General features: G+C 41.5%; 3 protein-coding genes across 3 annotated transcripts; 1 reads left to right on the top strand and 2 right to left on the bottom strand.

Moving 5' to 3' along the window:
• Positions 1-4,895: 4,895 nt before the first annotated feature.
• MELLADRAFT_62032 (uncharacterized protein) lies at positions 4,896-5,276 on the top strand (the record flags this gene model as incomplete). The annotated part of the gene is made up of 2 exons (XM_007408353.1): positions 4,896-5,118; positions 5,182-5,276. 2 exons carry the CDS (start codon positions 4,896-4,898, stop codon positions 5,274-5,276), a joined length of 318 nt encoding a protein of 105 aa, XP_007408415.1.
• Positions 5,277-6,990: 1,714 nt separating this feature from the next.
• MELLADRAFT_85006 (uncharacterized protein) lies at positions 6,991-7,383 on the bottom strand (the record flags this gene model as incomplete). The annotated part of the gene is made up of 3 exons (XM_007408458.1): positions 6,991-6,996; positions 7,038-7,285; positions 7,326-7,383. 3 exons carry the CDS (start codon positions 7,381-7,383, stop codon positions 6,991-6,993), a joined length of 312 nt encoding a protein of 103 aa, XP_007408520.1.
• Positions 7,384-11,705: 4,322 nt separating this feature from the next.
• On the bottom strand, positions 11,706-12,627 carry MELLADRAFT_71507 (uncharacterized protein; the record flags this gene model as incomplete). Its single annotated transcript, XM_007408457.1, has 3 exons — positions 11,706-11,859; positions 11,969-12,398; positions 12,512-12,627. 3 exons carry the CDS (start codon positions 12,512-12,514, stop codon positions 11,834-11,836), a joined length of 459 nt encoding a protein of 152 aa, XP_007408519.1.
• Positions 12,628-14,168: the final 1,541 nt, after the last annotated feature.

The following is a 14,168-nucleotide window of genomic DNA, read 5'->3' on the forward strand; positions in this document are numbered from 1 at the left end:
GTTCCAGAGGTAAGCCAGGTTTTCTGTTGCTTGAGTCTCGAGCACGACTTTTTAAAGCTTTTTGATCGCTTCCAAAGGCGTCGCCACAGGTCGCCACCATTCAAAAAGACAAAATGGAGCCCGCGCAGTACAGCAGTATGCGACTGTTGTGAGAGCCTCTAAATTCTTTTTCCGAATTGAGAGAGCATTAGAACACATTTGAATTGCAGCGCAATCAAAGCACGGTCGTTGTACAGCGGTCCAAGAGTTTTTCGATTTATTAAGGGGTTTCAAATTTGTTTATTTTTGCAATCTTGAAAAATATCGGAACAGTCGTCAAATCAAAATTCGTAAAAAAGGTCTTGCGATTTAAAAAACAAATATACGCATATATTACAACCACGGTCAAGTTGTTGTATGTACACCACGGGGTAATTCGTACCATCGGATGGCGGTCATGGAATACCATCCGAAGGCGAGAAATGCTTGGTAGTGGAGAACCGCCGCCAGATGGTCAGTGGCGCGGCGAGAAAAAGGCGAGATTGCCAGACCTCCGTTAGATGGGCCATATGGCGGCCTAAAGACCGTCTCCGAGTAAAGTTTGTACACCGCCGATCATGAGGGAGCCGATCAGCAAACCTGATTGTTCCTTCCCTCAGCCATGCCATCCACCCCATGTGGGTTGAGGGATTCAGATAGAACAACATGGCAAGGAGCTCCTAGACCAAAGAATGGATTCTAGGAGCTCTCGTGTTGTCAAAATAAAAAAGGGGTGGCTAGAACCACGGCAATGGAGGCAAATGTGATGAAGGAACTTTAATTGCACAGCCTCCGGTTTCACGTTCCTTGAAGACACTCCCTCTTACCGTCTTCTGCTCGCCAAAAAGCTGGTCGATCTCTTGCCAGACCGACCAGCCGGCTTACCAGCTGATTTCTGGCCGAAATCCCAGCGTTTGACCAGAAATCAGCTGGTATAGCGGCACCAGCCAAAATCTGGTCGAACGCTGGGATTGTAGCCAGCGTTCGGCCAGATCTCGACACGACCTCTTTCTCGCTCGTATTCCGACAAAAAGTTACCCCCTGGTGTAGCGTATGAGGACGTAAAACAAACTTGAAAGCCCTTAGTTGGTGCTGCCTTTTTTCCGGGTTGAGTACACCACGAACCCCTTCTTGTTGAGTTGAGGGGTGGTAGAGGCTACCAAGCACACAGACCAAGCAAATCCACTTTCAACTGTACCGAATTTATTGCTCACAGAACCACAGAATGGCTTACAATTCCCATTGGTTTTCCTTTGCCTGCGGCAGATACATTTGATGCATTAAGGAATGTTTTTGGCTCGAGTTGGGAGTTCTAGTCTGTTTTAGTTGTTGATTGAATAAATTAAAAAAATAATTTTGAAACTTGACTAGGTGTAAAATTATAAATAACGGTGTAAAATTATAAATAACCCCGGTGTATTTATGATTTTACGCTGAGTCACATTTTTTGCTATTTTTTGTAGTCTGTGTAATTTATTGCGGTGTAAGAGCATCTCCAACGGTTCTGAACCGGTAAAAGGCGACAGTGTCAACTCAAAACGTACAGCAGCCTGTATTCACCCTCAATAAACAAGTTTGCTCCAACGCGCAAATCATTCAGAGCTTTCCAGGATCATGCCCCTACCAAAAACGTCACAAACGCCAGAGCTGAGCCAACAAGAACAAACGATTGATTGTGGTTTGATTGATCTTTCAAGATTTTACCTTCTTGACAATGTTATATTTGGTTATCATGGGACAAATGTGGTATCATCATTTCCAATATGTCACAAATACCATCATCTGGAAATTTGGCGAAGTCCCTGAACATATGGAGGTGTTGACATGGGATACCTGGTATTCCTCAAAAACATTATCACACACGTGGCCATATGTGAGAAAACTAGGTACCGCTGGAGGGTTGTTTTTTGACCCAACCCTCTAAACGTAAAATACACCTTATGTGTATGTCAGAAATGTTACGTTTAGAGGGTGCCATTGGAGATGCTCTAAGTGAGACGGTGTAAAAGTCGTGTACCCGGCCGTAATATTTATTTTTACACCGGGTATTTTTGTTTTTTTCCACCAACTTATACAGTAAGGGTACTCAAAGCAAGTATGTGGCGCTACATATGTGGCACCACATACTTTCAAATTTTGTTTTTGACAGGCAAAATGACCTACGCTGACATTACAATTTGCCAAATATAATTCAATATGTCTTTTTCTTCAACTCGTTATGGTAATTTTCGTGTCAAAAATGAAATTTGAAAAGTATGTGACGCCAGATATGTGGTGCCACATAGTACTTTGAGTACCCTTAGTGTAAAAATATTGAGGGGAAAATTGTCAGATAGGGCTCCTAGTTAGAGTTTTACACTGGGTTCATTGACACCGGGTTCCCGGGTGGAAAACTGTAAGGGGTAAAAGTACCACAGTACCCTTGTAATGTATAATTTCACACCTCAATGGTTTCCACCGACAGTTTGACGCATTACTTCCACAAACATATCAATTCTTCAAGATTTCAAACATTTCAAACCATGATTCAACCCGATATCAGACATAAATACCTGATATCAAAGCCTAAAATGACCAAAGAATCCTTAAACATTGCCCACAAGAGTGGAAGAAGGGTTATCATTATCATCATTGACGTAAAACCAGTCCCTTCTCCTTTACCATTCCTCTTCTCATTCCCCTTGTTGTCTTTTTTCAAATTTCCTATTTGACATTTAGGGTGTTCAAACCTCAAAATCAATTCATGAAAGTTTTGTGCAAGTTCTGTGCAAGATATGAATAGAACTTGCACGGATCTTGCACAAAACTTGCAAGAGTCGGTCTCGCACGGTTTTTGCACGGTTTGGAACACAATAACTCGGGTTGTCAAAAAAATTACTGTGCAAGATTAGTGCAAAAAATCTTGCACGGATCTTGCACGGATCTTGCACGTCGGTCTTGCACATTTCTTGCACAGGTTTGAACACCCTAATTATAACATCAAATCTTCAAATTACCTATTTGCCATTATCACATCCTTGTTTGATTGATCAGAATGGGTCAAAATGTATCACGCAATGGAGCAGACAATGCTCAAACAGATCAATTTCATTCATCGTATAATTGCAAAGATCCTCCTTCCAGTTATCAAATCAAAACTATTACAAGAAAACCTTTTGATTATATTCCAAGAACACCGCAACAAATCAGAGCACAACCTTACTCGAATTCACCTACCAAGTCTTTAAGATTGGAATCCGATCTAGTCACAATGACTGATTCAGATCTTGAACAAAACTTGTATCATGATCCCTCACCCCCTTCTGATACAAAAAAGAAGGTCAAGAAACGTCGACATCGAGAACATCAAGAAAAATTATTGATTGAGAATGAACCTGACTCACCTCTTAAATCCGCAAAGTCTAAGGCAAAAAAGTGCAATAAGAGGAAGCATAAACCGTCCCCGGATGAGCCATCAGAGTCACCTCCACCATCTCTTTCAAAAGAAAAAAGTAAGAAAAAAAAGAAGATGAAATCCAATTTGACTTCAGAACACAATCCTGTTAGCTCTCATCCTCAACAACCTGATAGCCACGAAGCTGTTAACCGCCCACACCTTTGGATTCCCTCCAAAAAACACCAATTTGAGACTCTCATCGACTATGGCTGTGTTGTTGACGAGCAAAACTACCCGATTTACCCCAATGGAGACATGGTTGCTATGTTGCTTGGACACACAATGAAAACGGATACTTCCAACAAAGACTGGAACACATTGAGATTTACCTGTCTTGGAGTGATGAAGTGCTCAAACTCTTCTTGTTGATTTGCTGGTTCACCTCCGACTGGGTACAAGATGATTGAAAAACTTCTAAATCAGTAAGTTTTTTGTTAATTACTTCATTCTTTTTGTATGAAAGACTTACCACCACTCTAATATTCAAACAGAGGCACTGTGTGTTCCATTGACGACTGTGACGGCATCCAGGAACATGTTGAATGTAATGCTAAATGTTGATTTGACAAAGAGTACAACACCGGATGGAGTATACTGCGACACCAAGGCAAACACAAGCATATTTGGCCCAATGCTAAAAAGGCAGATCCCCTATCAAAGGGAAAATTGAAAGAAATCATCACCAATGACCCAACAACTGGTCCTTTGGGTTTAAAGGTACATGGTATTTCTTTTTTGGTATATTGACCAAGTGCTGACATTAATTCCACCGTAGGTTGGACATGCTCATGTAGGAAAGGCTCCTATTCAAACAGTTGTGGATACACATCCATCCTTTGGACATATTGACCACTTAGGCTATCTTCAGCGGTATTTCCTGGTACAAGAAGGCTTGATGACTGATTCTCAGTACCCAGACGGTGGTGATAGATGAATCCATCAACTGATCTATTGGACCATGTACGTCAAATTCAATTTTTCTTTTCCTTTTCCTTTCTATTGATTTGTATTATAATCCCAGGTTTCTCTCTCCATTACCATGTTTCCATTTTCAGCAATGGAATGTGCATAGTGTCCGCATCTTTCAATATCAAAGACATTCATTTCTCTTTCCAGACTAATTTGATGGCCGAGGTTCTTGTGCTTGAAGACAACGGCAAATCTTATGAAGGCGGCCTTTTATCCGATGTTACTTACAGGTTCTTTAATCATGGCTACCTACTGACGACTTCAATGTACTGCGAAAAACTTGAACAATTTGTACCAGTCCTTCTTTTGTGGATTAATGGTCTCTCTAAAGCTCATTACAAGGAAACTAAGTCATTTAATTCCATTCTTGATGCCCTCGGACAGATTCCCTGTAGGAGGTGGTCTGCCAAAAGATGAAGATTCTGCCAAAGCTGCCGCTAATGAAGAACACAATCACAAAGATCTTGTAGAAATGAAAGTGGAAGCAGAAGAGGAAGTTGACCAACTTAAGGAAGAATCACTCAAAGATCAGGAACTCAAAGACAAAGCAATCATTGAAGAATTGATGTCAAGCCCTGTTTTTCAGCCTCCTCCTCCTCCTCAGCATTTCAAAATCAAGGTCAAACTGGCTGCACAAGAACCAGAAAGAAACCAAGATGGTGAAAGGCCTACCAGTACGGATGATGTGAAGCCACGTAAGTCACTTACTTGAAATCATATCTTTGTCTTCCTACTGACAACATTTCCTTCTGATTCAGTCCAAAGGACTCAACGTTTAAAGAAGGCTATTGTTGACAAAGAACATGTTAAACCTGTAAAATCCATCAGAAAAAAAGGTGGTAAAAAACACTGATGTGTCCTTTCCTTTTTTCAATTTTTTTTTTTATTTTTTTTTGATTGAGTCTTTCTTACTTTTGTATTTCTAGATTTAATTATTTCTCTACAGTCCTTTCTGATATCATTTTATCTCCTGATTTATCTTCTTTATATTGATTCTCTACTGTCATTGCTGATTTTATTTTATCTCTGATTTTATTGTTTGTGTCTCCTTTCTGCTTTTGTGTCTTTTATTTCTTTCTCTTCTGTTGTGATTAGAGATGGTCATTTCACTTTTCTGTTTTATGGTTATTTCTGTTTTTCCTTATTTTTTTCCTTCCTCATTGTTATAAATGCTGTAATTAAAAGATGGTCATTGGGTGCGAAGGTTGTGTTGTGGAGCTGTGTGGGGTCCTTTTTGGTTTCCCCGTAGTCAGTGTAAAAAAACCACAACATACGGTGTAAAATTCGAATCTGGGGGGTTGATTTTCAATTTCTCCACTGGGTTCTTCACATCGTGCTTTTTGGTGTAAAGGCTCCACGGTGTAAAATTCTTACACTGTAAAATAATTTATATTTTTGCACCGTGATAATTTACACTGTATTAGTTGGTGGAAAAGAAACAAAAATACCCGGTGTAAAATTAAATATTACGGCCGGGTTCACAACTTTTACACTGTCTCACTTACACCACAATAAATTACACAGACTAAAAAAATGCAAGTCAGTGTAAATTTATAAATACATCGGGGTTATTTGTAATTTTACACCTACTCGGGTTTACACCAAAAGCATGGGTGTAAACCACCCAGTGTAAAAATGTACCTCCCCATTTCAAACGGCGTATACAGAGGTATACGGTATTGGTGATGTCGAGTTTGTAAATTGAACACTTCAAGTGGCTCACAGATTTTCAGAACCTGAAGGAGGTCCAGAACCTTACATATCTTCATGCTTGCCACATTGGTGACTCCGGCTGCACCCCTTTCCTTTTTCCTTGCGGACAGGGGTCATGAGTTACAAGTGAACTTTGGTGGTGCAAACAAGAGTGCACCTTGCATACATAGTCATTCTCAACACCGGTCGTTCTCGGTCTCCAAGATTGAGAGACTCAAAGAAGTCTATCCTACCTACCTTGCAATCATTCTGTAATACAGTCGTGTTCAAAAAGCTTGCCACAAATTCACTGCCAAATTGCTCGAGTTTTGTGGGCAAACTTGGGCAAGCTTTTTGAAAACGACTGTATATCTATCCATCAATCTTGATCAAATCTTATCCCGAACTAATCTGCAAATCAAATGATCACAATCCACCACAGTGATCTGTTTCTTGTTTCTCATCAGCTTCAATATGATCTTTGTTTTGTCGTCAAATACCCCATGTTTTGTGAATTTGTGAATTGCATCTGAGCAACACACAAACCAAACCGCCGAGAAATACGGCCGACGGTGCGGTGCGGTATGGTCTAGACACCGTAGGCTGCGGTACAACAGACTACGGTACGGTCGACCGTACCGTAGTGGGGTAAACCCCCAGGAATATGGGGGTTGGTACCGTACCGCCTTCACCGTATTCGGAGTGTACATCACCGTAGTTCAAAGTGACAACGGTCACTCCGATATTTACTCAGCCTCCCATATACAAATCCCAAGATGGTAAGAAACCAGCGCATCTGTCGACATTATTCCCAATCAAGATGCTATCACTTCAACCCATATGTTCAAAAATAGCCTTTACCAGCTAAATTCAATTCACGTCTTAGTCTACGTTCATGTTCTCTTGATTGCATATTACTCACTACTTCTTGTCTTAATTGTTCATTTTCTAATCTCTTTCTTTCTACTTCAACTCTTGTTCTATCATTTTCCCATCTGATTGATTCTTCACGATATCGTTCTTGTTCAATTTGATTATGTTCTAAGATCTCTCTTTCTTGTTGTTCATGTCTAGCTTTTTGAACTAGGTAAACTGCTTCTGCTCTTTGTCTTTCTAATTCATGTTCTTGTTCGATTGCAAACTCAGTTTCAAGTTGTCTTCTAGTTCTTTCTGATTGTAATTCGCGGATTCAAGCTCCTAGCCCCAATACTTGAGAGCCTTTGTCGATGACCAGCTGTACCAATGGCACTGCCTGGATGATGCCACATTTGCTCCAAGAGAGACGCGAGTGATGAAGAAAGTGGTAATCGATTCGCAGTTCATCGTCAAAGACAATCTCCGTAATGATCACGCCAGCCTCCAAGGATGGTAGGCGTGTGTCTGTCCAATTTTTCTATTCCTGTAGATAGGTTGATATTTCACCCATCTTTCTCTCTTTCATTCTTTTTTCTTTTCATTATCTCATTTAATATGGCTGTAAACTGTTACTTTCTATTTTTATGTAAGTATTCATCACAGGCCTTTTTTTAGTTATTTGAGCCGCTGTGTACTTGTAGCCTATGGCGGCTACGGTAACTACGGCACGGCCCACTACGGGCTGACCGTACCGTAGTGTCCAGCCTGGGTCAGGAATACCCATGACTTCTCTACAACTACGGTACGGTTTTGAATTTAAACCGTACCACACCGCTGCAGGGACCGTAGTCCACTTCACTGCGGTCCGGTTTGAGTGTTGATCTGAGTGCTGTCGATTGCACAAAGCTTGCCAAAGTTTCAGCAGCAATTTGCTCTAGTTTTGTGGGGAAATTTGTTCAGAATTGGACAAGTTTTTCAAAGTTTACAGTACAGTCAAATCACAAAAGCTTGAAGAACTTTGCCCTCTAAATCAGGCTAAATCCAAGCAAATTGGCGGGGATCTTGTGACAAGCTTTTGTGATTCGATTGTACATATCACATCAAAAATACAAATTCGTAGAGCTAAACTTGATGAGAAAACCCTGAGAAAACCGGTGTCTCGGAAGGGAAGCTAACAAGCTTTAAGTTTGAGATGTGTGGAATTTTTGCTGGGCGGAGATATCATTTGAGTCTGCGGGAGTTTGGGAGTATCAGGATCATAAGTCCAGACAGTGCCTTTATGCAGCCTGCTACAGAATTCTCCGTCCAGTGATAGTTCCACTGAAACCTATGGTGGAAAGAGCTTGGCTATGTTCTTGGCTATGTTACTAGTGAGAGAGTTATGTATATGCTGGCCAAACCTGACTAGGGTTTTGTTTTGTATCATTTTTTCAAAAATAACATGCATATGGCTGGGTATCATTATTCATATCTGTCACATAATCATCTGTTATTACTTCTTAAGGTCAGAAAATCAAACCCAAGAAGGTCTCTGGATTGGTTTTCCTTCAATCAGGGTCCTCCCAAGCTTTCAAAGTTGAGTTAGCTGTCCAAAGATGTAAAAGAGCAAGATGGACAAGGCACCGTGTCTGTGTAGGCTTTGCTAGTTGACGAGCGCATACCAACTCCCTTTCAGGCAGAAAGGGAAGTCATGCGCGCTCGTCAACAAGCGAACACTACCCGGACACAGTGAGGGGAGTTTCTAACTTGTATTGATCTTAGCTTCTCAGCTACTTTGTTATGGTTCAATTCTTGCATTTTTGGTACAGTCGATTGCAGAAAGCTTGCCAGATCGGTCAAGTCCTCTGCCTCACACCTGATCCGTGCACTCGCTTATGAGAAGTTTAGATCCAACTTTTTTTATTTTTTTTGTAACTTTGTCCCATCACCGATATCTCCATGATGGAAGTATTGGCCAACAGCTCACCCCCACGGTGGAACTGGTGGACCCTCACCCTCATCGATTCTCCTTCCACTTCCCTCCCTTTCATTAGTCGATTTCGGATTTTTCTCATTTCCCATTTGCCAAATCCTCAACATTTTTCCTAATGCCTCAAACTAATGGTTTCCTTAATCACACGTAAGTCATCTTATCATGCCTTCTATCACATCTATGTAATGTTGATTTTGAATCCTTTTTCTTTTCCTTTTTTCGGCTTTGATTTTGATCTTTTTTTTGACCTTATAGATCAAACAGTACCCCAACTCCCTGTTCAAACGGACACTGTCACAAGCAAAGATGATACTCACTGTTGAGATGATTATGACTGATTTGGGGAGATCTTGTAATTGAGCTATCTCTGGTACCAGACCATTGTTTCCTTTTTTTTACAAAATATGTGTCCTCATGATAGGTTTTGCTTTACAATATCATAACTTATAGTTCATGTTTATGACTTGTCAAGTTGTAGTGACTGATGCTTATCCTAGTATATCTTCTTGAAGTTCATATTTGGTTGTGACGATACTTCTTGTTTTTGTTTTGATTATTGCAAGTTCAATGTGTTTTAAAATTATGAGCCTACAAACTGAGAAAGCCCCATCCATGTCACTCATGATCCAACATAAGTTGACCCCAAAAATGACTTTTAGTTAATCAAGCAGATTGTCATTCAGATCATTGTTTTTTCATTACCTTTGTTGTATCGACAAAAAATATTCAATGAGACTATAATAATCTCCTTGCTTTTTCAATCAAATCTTGATGAAACAGAGGATTCAATATTTAGTTTGTTCAACAAAATCTCAACTAGAATATCAAAAGTTGTTCAAGCAAATACAACAATACTTGATTGAAAATTTCTTTTGTGTATTAAAAAGATTCCAACTATATGCTGACAAGTTATTCAAAGAAATCTCAATAATGTTTGTATCATTTCTTTGTCAATGTTTTGTCTCTAGCAATTAGAATACAAGTTCAGGTCTAAAAACTTTTTCAATCAAATCTGAATTAAGAAGATTAGTAATTTGATGTTTTGTATGGCAGATTAAACAAAAGTTGGCCAATTCTCCTGTTCTGCATTGATTTATCGGTCTGAGTCAGACAACACAACATTTCAAAGACATTTCAAAGTATCAAAGATGTTCAATAACAAAATAGATTGGTGAAAGAAGAACTTGTAATATCAATCCGACCAACAGGATGACCATTTTCACATCTCTTCTCAGGGACCGTGGCATCGGCGTTGGTGTAGCGGAACTGGGCGTGTGACAGTGCCCGTTTGAACAGGGAGTTGGGGCACTGTTTGATCTATAAGGTCAAAAAAGAAGAAAAGATCAAAATCAAAGCCAAAAAAAGAAAAAGATTCAAGATTCAAGATCAACATTACATAGATGTGGAAGGCATGATAAGATGACTTATGTGTGATTAAGGAAATCATTAGTTTGAGGCATTAGGAAAGATGCTGAGGATTTGGCAAATGGGAAATGAGAAAAATCCGAAATCGACTAATGAAAGGGAGGGAAGTGGAAGGAGAATCGATGAGGGTGAGGGTCCACCAGTTCCACCGTGGGGGTGAGCTGTTGGCCAATACTTCCATCATGGAGATATCGGTGATGGGACAAAGTTACAAAAAAAATAAAAAAAGTTGGATCTAAACTTCTCATAAGCGAGTGCACGGATCAGGTGTGAGGCAGAGGACTTGACCGATCTGGCAAGCTTTCTGCTATCAACTGTACATAAATCAAAAGCATTTTGTTAGGTCTCCTCGTACTGCTCGTAGCTGCTCAGCTAGCTTATCTTTGCTTTAGGTTCCCAGACAAAATTGAATACCATTTGCGGGTCAAAATGCACATAAACAGCCCCTCGTGATGTTAGCAGAAAAAGGTGGATTTCAAGGATGAAAAAGGAGGAAAAGGTCTTAATTGCCCCCAAATGACGTCTTTGTAGGTATGACTTTGTTTTGGCTGTAGTTTCATTGGTAGGTTGTAGTGCAGCTATCCGGGGGAAAACTTACATATCTAAAGTCCTACTCGCTGTCCTGTGATACAATACCCCTCTAGCTAAGTTTGATTCAGGGGCCTGATTGAGCTGTGAAAAACTGCTGTCTCACAAAAAAGCATATGATTGATTTTGGGCCAAAGCTTCAAGCTTCACTAAGTCCACTCACTCATTGTTATCAAATCTCACTGATTAAAATTGTATGAGATTAGGCCCATGGGGTAGGCAAATCTTTCAGATTAAACAATGGGAAGCGGAAGATTGTGGAGTGTGTCAAGCTTGTTTGGTAGGAGATTCAAGTCCAAAATCCCAGATTCAAGCCCAAACTTGAGGTGATGGATGGATATGCAGCAGCATATTAACCCGATTGTTGATTTTGGTAGGCGCAGGCGGAGTTCACCGGGTTACATACCAACAAATCGTGGGGTTCAAACCTGGCCACACCTGCTCTGAGAAGTGGGAAAGTGGAGCTCAACTGTGTTGACGTGGATGATAAGGCCGAGTCACGAGAGGAACTTTCACACCTAATGTAATGGATTTGTCACCAATTTGTGGCCAATTAACGGCAAAATGGGGCCCAGCATGTCGCGGTGACTGCTTGTGGTATCGACGGGAGTCAGGCTAAAACGTCGAGCCACGATCCCCGCCTTAAACAGCTGAAAGGAGGACTTTGTGCGTCCAGTTACATTCAATGACACTTTGGAATTGAGTCAAACCTAATGGCTCTCATCGATGGCGTCAAGTAGCAGCGGACAATGCAAAGCAGAGAGGGTTTGGATATCAAGCATGCATGTGAGGACGACATGATGAATTACGTGGCAACAAGGACAATGCACACAAGCTGGGTAGTCGGATGAGGAAGTATAGCCAAACACGAAGTAGCTTTACAGACGACGACCACGACGACCACCTAATGCCGCGAGAGTAGGGTGAAGCATTGCAGAAAGATCAAAGTCAGCCGGGATGAGAAGGGTGCAATCGCCAGTGGAGAAACAGAAAGCTCAGTAGGAATGACGCGCCTTTTCTGCGGGTACAATCGGTAGGCACAGGAGTGACATCCTCGATACGTCCAATCCTCATGCCAGCACGAGCCAAAGCCCTGAGAGCAGCTTGACCACCGGGGCCGGGGGTCTTGGTGTGAGTACCACCAGTGGCCCTGAGTTTGATGTGGAGGGCAGTGATACCGACTTCTTTGCAACGAGCGGCGACGTCCTGTGCAGCCAACATGGCAGCGTAAGGGGAGCTTTCGTCACGATCGGCCTTGACCTTCATTCCACCAGTCACACGAGAGACAGTTTCTCGACCAGAAAGATCGGTAACATGGACGAAGGTGTCGTTGAAAGACGCGAAGATGTGAGCAACGCCGAAGACGAGTTCTCCTTCACGGACTTGAGGTCCGAGGGATACGTTGGCCTCCTCCTTGACGACCTTGACTCCTTTTTTTGGTGGCTGCGCCGTGATGATCCAAGAAACAATGAACCGGAAGCGGTGTCGGAAAAGCGGAGGGATGTCAGCACGAAGTATGATACATGGGCTTATGAGGATAGGCGATGGAGATTGACCATTTTTGATGATCCGAAGAAAGTTAATTATCGTCTGTCAGGCGATAGGTTCTCAACTGGGGCTGACTTCGTTGGAAGCAGGGGCCGTGTCGAGCGTGAGGTGTGTTATGACGATACAGTGGCAATGCACTGGCGGTTGCGCATGCAAGTGAAACTTCAACCCTAACATTGAATAACCCTAACAGTGATGATATCACGAGGGCTGCTGCGGACATAATTTCAATCGGCAAAACTTGAGCTGCTACATATGCTTAAACCGCAGCCCCTGCTATACCCATAATCACGCAACCCATAATGTCGATGAAGTGAAATTGCTGAACTGCATGTCACATATCACAAAGCTTCCGCACAGGTATTTTTCTTGCCTTCAATGCATAATCTTCTTTTTGTGCAGCAAGTGTTCCCACTTGAACCCCGTATTTCGCACTGTGCTGTTATTTCCTTATGGCCAGTGTCACTCAAAGTCTGGACTTGATTAGGTTTAGAGTTTGACCGTTTATGTATCATTTTGAATGACCCAGCAAATGGTTTTTTCTTCTGTTCTCTTAACTATAACAAAGAGCAAAAGCGTTCTGATACGTAAGTAGACTCTAAGTTTGGTGGAGGTATCCGGAGTCACGGCAGATTATTCTAAGAAGCAGAGTGGGTCAAGACTACTTAGACAGATGGAGGTATTCAAGTGCCAGAACACAATCCATAATAATCTTTACATGGGATTGTTGGATGACCCCGGAAAGCTTCAGGGGAACTATCCGACCTAAACGGAGTGGATTGAGGGTTGAAAAAAACACTGACGTACCGACAAAAAAGGTGTTTTTGGGGTTTTTTTGGAGCCAAAACTGTGTTTTTTGAATTCAGACCGACCGACGTGAGAGGAATGGTTTTGTCTTGGGCCGGAAAAAAGGCCAAAAACACGCTCTTTTGAACGTACGTACCGACCAAAAATGAATGGATTGTTCTCCTGAGAGATTTTTGGTGATTTTTGCTCTTTGAACCTACCAACAAAACCGGAATTGTTTACGCTCAATTTTTGGGGTTTTACTGCGTCACAGGGTATTGGTAAGGTCAATCTTGGTGGTTCTAGGTCGGATAGTTCCCCTGGAGCTTTCCGGGGTCCTATTGTTGGGATATGAGAGGAAACAGCTTACCAAATACGGGATACAAAGTAGAATCCGGGCATGTGCCCGTCTTCATGCCCAGATATTTTTTGGCAGTAAATTTGAATTCAGTAGCTTGCCTCTTACAATATGCCCTGGAGCCCAATGACCTTCTTTTGGTGCCAGTCAATTCTGCGGACTGTGGTAAAATTGCAATGTCGGTGTCAAAGAAACTACAAAGTTATCCATCTTTATTTTGGCATGCATTATTGGAGCTGATATATGTACAGTTGATTTCAAAAAGGTTGACCAAGGTTTACCTGCAAAATTCAAATTATTTGGCTTGAAACTCTCTTCAAGCTTTGTGAGATTCACTGTAGAGCCTAATTATAGCACACTTTTTTTATGGATGACTTCATGAAGTGATTATTGTGGCTGTTTTACACAGGGTGCTTATCATGTGTGAGATGCGGGAAAGGTGAAAGTGAGCATGTTGACATGGGTGTGTAGTGAAGGATAGTTGTGTGAAAAAAGGAGGGGTTTCCACAGCAACAGAGACA

Source organism: Melampsora larici-populina (assembly GCF_000204055.1).
Source record: "Melampsora larici-populina 98AG31 unplaced genomic scaffold MELLAscaffold_12, whole genome shotgun sequence".
NCBI classification, from domain to species: domain Eukaryota; kingdom Fungi; phylum Basidiomycota; class Pucciniomycetes; order Pucciniales; family Melampsoraceae; genus Melampsora; species Melampsora laricis-populina.